Raw genomic sequence first — 7,116 nt, forward strand, 5'->3', positions numbered from 1 at the left:
TGGCGTATATAAATCGATGCATGTTTACAATTTATTCCATATATACATCATCACAAGTAGTATATTCTTCTTATATAATTATATATAAATATATATATATATATATTTATAGAGGAAGCATTTGCTTCCGACCAACTAGTGGCATATACGTCTGTAACGTCTCATCCAGCTCAAAAACTATGGTTTCTTTTTTTATTTAGAACTTATTAATAATAGTATGCAGTAATTGAACTATAAAAAAAATGAGTAATTATATGTGTACTAAAATTATGTAACAAAACATTACACCTACTTGATAATTTCTTTTTATCAATTATATTTCTCTTACAAAAGAATATCACAACAGTTGGTTTAATGTTTTGGGGACATAATTTTAGTGCACTTATCATTTTACTCTTTTACAAAAGAGTATCACAACAGTTGGTTTAATGTTTTGGAGGCATAATTTTAGCGCACCTATCATTATTTGAATAGATATATATAAATTAAACTAATATGGCAAGATGTAATATTTTTGTAGCATTCTATTTATATTTTATCTAATAATTATAAAATTGTCTAAAAATTTAAATGAAATGTTATGAGACATTGATTTAACAATATATTAATAAAAAGAGAAATTGGTGAAAATGACATCTTTTTTTAAATGATTTTGCACTCTGCACTACTTTTGTTATTTTTTTTTTTTTGCAAAATAACTTCTGTCTAAAATTTGATCAGTTGTCTAAATTTTTCAATCAGCTGTCTAAAATTTTCGACCGACTGTTTGAATTTTTCGACCATCTGTCTAAATTTTTGACTACCTGTCTAAATTACGAGAGACTATTTTTCAAATAATTATTAAAACTAGACTAGAATACAAATTAACTTTAAAAAATAAGTCATTTTGCCCAGGGACCTAATAAAAATATTAATTTTTTTAAAAGAAATGTAATTTTGATGTAAAAAATGTGAAAACTTATTTAATTGCTACAGTGGGATCCATCATGTTTCCGTACAATATTGGATTGAATCTAAATTAATAATATATATACATTATATATATATATATATGTGTGTGTAAATGAGGATGAATATGTTATACTTACACAAGAAAATCTCTTATAAACCAAACTTGACCAACAAAAAAAAAAAAGTAGCAAAACGCTAAACCAACACTTGGTGGGCCCTTCTCTCTCATTTATAATAATTGCCCACGACCTAGTGGAATACTCATTTTGCATATTTTATTGTCCCCTCATAATTGATTTAACATACAAAAGCCTTCCTCTCCTACAACAAACTACGTCACCAACCGATATATATCCCACCCCCCAACCCTTCTCAAATTTCATTCTCTTCTCCACCCAAAAAATAAAAACACATATCATACCAAACTGAAAGCTCTGTGATAATTAAACAACATCATATATGGCTGAAGAATGCGCTGAGAGTTCGGTGGCAACTTCCTCCTCCGCCGTAGTTGTACCGCCCACCAACTGGTGGGATCTCCATCCAAGTACCGCCGCCGCCGCCGTCGGCTCATCAGCTCTTTCTTCATGGTGTCTTCATAACAACAATAATACCAATACTACTACAAGTTCTGGTAATATTCCATGGCATAATATTCAAGCTGCGGCGGCTGCTCCCAACTCCAACTCCGACGAAGATGTTTCCATCTCTACTTCTTTCACTAATGCTTCCAACCACTCCGGCCTCACCGTCGAGTCCTCTCGCCGCCTTATTGAGCCGGCGGCTTCTTCCAGCGATGACTTGATGGCGGACCAGCAAGCCGCTTCGGATAATCATATTTGGAGTCAAGTTTTGTTGTAAGTTTTTTAGTTGATTTTTACTATATATGCGAGCTCTTTTCATTTCTTTTTAATTAGTTAATTTATGAACCTAGCTAAGATTAAATTCTACATAGTATAACTAAGTAATTTGTTAATAGCAATGAATTTGTAATTATTGGTGCACTTTCTTAATGGTTTGAGTGGAAAGAGGAATCTTTTGGCTTAAAAAGAAAAAAGCATGCTTTAATGGGTAGGTGTAGATGTAGTGTACGCGCACATTGGCAGAAGGTTCACAATCACAACTTATAGGTTTCTCTCTATTAAATTAACTTTCTTTAGGTACTTTTTCTCCCCGTTTCTTGTATATGAATCAATTCTTTTTTTTAGGACCCTTTTCGGTCTTATCTCTCACCGAAACTAAAATTAATAAATACTATTTTTTTTTTTAAAATTCCATTTATAATCTGGTAATATTCTTTGTACAGAAACGTTGGGAACAATGGAGATTTACACAACCACCAAGACGTAGGAGAGAACTTCCTCGATATGTTATCATCTTCAAAGAGCAATAATATTACAAGTAATGGGATGTACGAGCCACCGGCATGTGACTACTTGAAGAAGCTTGACACTAGTAGTAGTAAGTACTCAAATACCTGGGATAATCATAATCACTTCTTATCGAACAACTTCGATGATCAAAAGCCTATGATCAACATCAACGGTAGTAGTAGTACCACTGCTTTCAATGAATCCATGATCGAGAACGAAAGGTTAACCAACAAGTTATCAAACCTAATCAGCACCTGGTCTATTGCACCACCGGAGCTAGAAATGAACATCAATACAAGCACTGCTACTAACAACAATCGCCACTACTTCAGTCCCGATCAAACATGCAATATCTCCTTGAGCTCTTCAATGGAAGATAATCATCTAAAGCAGACGTTTGGTGATTCTGGGGCCGGTTTGTTTCCGCCGTGTAACTACCTTCTTCCTAGTTTGAAGCTCGAAAATGGACACGGTGGCCGCGGTGGTGGTGAGATCGAAGAAGCACCGTGTCCGGGGGCCGAGGCCGCCGGAGCCTTACTTAGAAGGCCATATATTGGAGCTATGGGAGGATACCAAGTTGGCCTTAATAATAGCTCCTTCATGGCCGCCGCGGATCTTCATAACGGTAAATACGGTCATTATGGGATGCCGGCGCCGCCGCTGGTCGACTCTTATTCTTCATGCAGCAGTAATGTTACGGCAACTACTGCTAAAAATTTCGCTGATGTTATATCTTTTGGTGGCCGATTAGGCAAGCCCTTGATGGATTTGCATGCTTCTAATAATAACAAGACTTGTATTAACAAGTCTTTGGGTTCGTCTGATTCGTCTAAGAAGCAAGGGCTTCAGACTTCTACTCCGGTAAGCTAATTTTTTTTTAACTCAAGTACTTAAAAATCACTCTTATTATTATCATCACATAATAAGACTTTTACGTAAGTGTTATGTTATTATTCAATTGCTTTGCATATATTGTTTTTTCTTCGTATGAATCAGTGAGCATATTTACTAGTGCATCCCAACTAGGATTTGCAACACTACATAATTATTAAAACTCTATTCATAATAAGGATTTAGAGCAATAAAATTAAACTGGGCAAGCATTATTATTATTATTATTATTATTATTATTATTATTATTATTATTATTTTCTTTCACATGGCTAATTCCTTAATTTTATATTATAATATTTATGCCAGACAAAAGGCAGTGGAAGAGGGCAGGGGAATACGAGTTCTGAAGGGAAGAAGAAAAGGTCTGATAATAATCAAGATACTTCAGAAACAAGCTTGAAAAAATCAAAACAAGAAAATTCTACTGCTTCGTCTGCAAAGGTTTATAATTGCTGCACATTAATCGAAACATTCCTTGTTTATTATTTTATTTTATGAAATTTTGTGAACGTTGCATATATATTATTATAGGTAGTCTTTGTTATATTTACTTAATTATTTTATGTAACAGATGCAAATGCCAAAAGTCAAGCTTGGAGAGAGAATCACGGCTCTTCAGCAGATCGTCTCCCCTTTTGGAAAGGTAAATTTTTTTAATTAAATTTATTACGAAGTTAAATTATAATTATATATGCTTAATATATATATATGTAATACTTCTATACGGTTGAACAATATAAGTTATAAAAATATTCATCTTTGGTTGATTTTCAGACCGACACAGCATCAGTGCTATACGAGGCAATTCAATACATAAAGTTTCTTCAAGAGCAAGTGAAGGTAATTATATTTTAATTAACTTGTTGATTTCTTAATTAATGCCATAAAAGGGTGAGAAAGGTAGCATTGCTTATTATAATTAAAGTTGTGGAAAATTTGATAGCTAGAAAGGAGGAGTACTTGTGGCTCATTTCCCAAGGATGATAATGAGAATATATATTGGAACTTCTTAGGTGGGGCACTATGTTTTGTCCTTAACGGGTCAATTTTTATTTTTGGCACTTAAATAAATTATAACTAAATTTTTTATATGATGATTATAGGATTTATTAATTTTTGAATAATTTACAATGTTGAAATCAGATATCAACTCGAATTTTGACACCGTAAATTATTCAGAATTTTTAAAAATTTAGTAGGATATCGTATACTATACACCATTATACGAAAAATGAGTTTTAATTTATCCAAATGTAGAAAATAAAAAACGCTCATACGGTAAGGACAAAAGTAATGTCTTTACCTAAAAGTTTCCCAATATATAAGGATAACATTGACTTTATATAGTGCTTTTAGTCCTATGTTCACATTTATATAAATATGTATATATATAATCAAATGACAAAACAGAGAAATAGTGTCAAAGTTGGTTCAACTCTCTCCAATAAAATTATAAAATAACAAACACCTGTACCAAATTATAAATTATTTTTTTCATTAATTTGAACGAAGGCCAAGGATAAAGCATAAATTGTCGTCAATTATGGTGTTTTTAACACAATAATTGTATCAATATTTATTATATACAAATGAATTTGGCAGCGTGACAAAAATACAGCAAAAACAATATTGTATCACGGTTTTGTTTGTAGCTTTTTTTTTCTTTTCTTTTGTTAATAAGTAGATAATTAATAGTAATGGAAATAAGCTCTTTCTTTACTATATCTTTAACTTAAATTATCACTGTTTGTTACTCAGCACTTGGATATCATGGTTATTGTTCTTGAATCAGCACGCACTACTATTTGATGAAGAAAGAGACTAAATGAGAACATATATTATATGATGTTGCATAGTTTCTTTCATCATTATCATATTATTAATTAATTTTAATAACAATTTTGTTTCCTTAATTTTCCTTTTTTTTTCTTTATGCAGTTGCTGAGTAATCCTTACATGAAAACTAACTCACACAAGGTACGTGCGTAATAATTATAAGATATATATATATATATATAAAAAAAAAAGTGAAGCCAGTAAAATATATTTACAATATATGACATTGTGCTCAACTAGATTTATGGGTCATCCTCCCACTAAGTACACGTGGAACCCACGCTATTATTCTAGTGGCTAATTAAGCTATAGGTATCTGAGTTGATATATAGTATAATAATTTAATGAAATATATTGAATATTATTAATGTATAAATATGTAACAGGATCCATGGGGAAATTTGGATAGAAATAAGGATCAGAATCATAATCAGATGATGATGATGATGAAGCAGCAGGGAGATGATGATGAGCATGTAAAGGTTGATCTGAGGAGTAGAGGACTTTGTTTAGTTCCTTTGTCATGTACGCCTCAAGTTTACCGTGAGAATACAGGATCTGACTACTGGACGCCAACCTACCGAGGGTGTTTGTATAGATGAATAATTCATTATTATTCACTTATAATAAATAACTACTCATCTCATCTCATCTCATCCCATCCCAGCCCATCTTTATTTACACACATATATATATATATATATAAATTATGCCCTTATTTTCTTTTTGGTTTTTCATATATATATTTCCTAGCTCACACTTATTATTATTATGATCAGTGAAAACTAGCTAGCTATAGAGCTAGATTGTTAATAATTAATTATCAACTAGTGCTGTCTAAATGAGGTATTGTGGATGCAAATAATAGATCCATCAGTATTTGATAGGCTTTTTCTATATATATAAATGCTGCGACTGATTAATGTATAGTAATGGTTAATTTTAACTGTTTACGAGACCTTGCTCAAGCATACATGTTTGTTAAAAATAGTGCACTATGCGTTTGTTTGATGTATGTGTGGTAGTATGTCTGTTTTATAGCATATTTTTATATTTGATATTAAATTGTGTTTACCTATAAATATATAATATTTTAGTCAAATTAATACCAAACATATATTACTATATAAAAATATGCTATATGAAATACAATTCATTGTAGTAATAACAGAATACGACATATTTACTAATGAACAATGAGCTGAAAATTAGTTAATATATAAGCATTTTTCGTACATAGTATGTTTTTTTTGTTGATCATATGATGATTTATTGGATTTTGTTTTGGAGCAAATATCTCATCACTTAACTTATTGACATAATTATCAATCAATGCTCACGCTTTGTTTAATATTGTTGACTACATATGCATGTATAGTTCTTATAAAAACAAAAGAAAGAAAGAAAGAAAAATCTTAGGGCTTGTTATTTTCAGTTTTTTGTTTCAAAGTTGAGTTTTACAAATGAGAATAGAAAATAATGTAGGAAATGTCTGGCTAATCATTTTTTAAATTAATAAAAAAAACATGAATATAAAAATAAATATATTTATAGAAAGAGAAAAAGTCCATTCAAAATAAATTAATTGAGAATGTGATGATTTTTTCTACGGAATCAGGGCTTAATTAATAATCGGACTTTGAAGAGGCTTCTTCATAATACAATTCGAATAAATTTCATCTTACTGGTATTTTTAATAAATCTTTCAACGAATATAGCTCTGCCTGACGTGGAGCTGCATTGAAAGGCATTGTATTATTTGTAGTGCATTGGGGTGGCCTGGAAAGAAAAGAAAAAGTGATATATATAAGAGAGAAAATATAATGTTGTATTAACTGATGAGAAAAAAAGTAATCTAAAATAAAATAAGGATATAGAAAATATTAAAAGAAAAAAGGTAATTAAGATAGAAAGTGCAAAAAAATTTAAGAAAAAATTAGATAAGGGACAAAAGATAATGAGTATATAGAAAGTGATGAAAGATGTTGAAAAAAATGAGAAAAAGTGATGGGGTAGATATGGTGGAGAGACAAAGTAGAGCGATACTATTAATAAAGAGAGA

At 30.8% G+C, this 7,116-nt stretch overlaps 1 protein-coding gene across 1 annotated transcript; it reads left to right on the forward strand.

Annotated features, from left to right (window-relative positions):
- The first annotated feature begins 1,282 nt into the window (after positions 1-1,282).
- On the forward strand, positions 1,283-5,965 carry LOC133824256 (uncharacterized). Its single transcript, XM_062257125.1, has 7 exons — positions 1,283-1,808; positions 2,258-3,185; positions 3,525-3,659; positions 3,790-3,861; positions 3,993-4,058; positions 5,157-5,195; positions 5,441-5,965. Exons 1-7 carry the CDS (start codon positions 1,411-1,413, stop codon positions 5,654-5,656), a joined length of 1,854 nt encoding a protein of 617 aa, XP_062113109.1. The 5' UTR covers positions 1,283-1,410; the 3' UTR covers positions 5,657-5,965.
- Positions 5,966-7,116: the final 1,151 nt, after the last annotated feature.

This window comes from Humulus lupulus, chromosome 3 (genome assembly GCF_963169125.1).
Source record: "Humulus lupulus chromosome 3, drHumLupu1.1, whole genome shotgun sequence".
Taxonomy (NCBI): Eukaryota; Viridiplantae; Streptophyta; class Magnoliopsida; order Rosales; family Cannabaceae; genus Humulus; species Humulus lupulus.

Excerpts from the sequence above, each read along its gene's own strand:
- LOC133824256 (XM_062257125.1), top strand. The coding sequence starts at position 1,411 with ATGGCTGAAGAATGCGCTGAGAGTTCGGTGGCAACTTCCTCCTCCGCC. Across the intron at positions 4,059-5,156 it reads TTCTTCAAGAGCAAGTGAAG|TTGCTGAGTAATCCTTACAT; the intron begins GTAATTATATTT and ends TTCTTTATGCAG. Across the intron at positions 5,196-5,440 it reads TGAAAACTAACTCACACAAG|GATCCATGGGGAAATTTGGA; the intron begins GTACGTGCGTAA and ends AATATGTAACAG.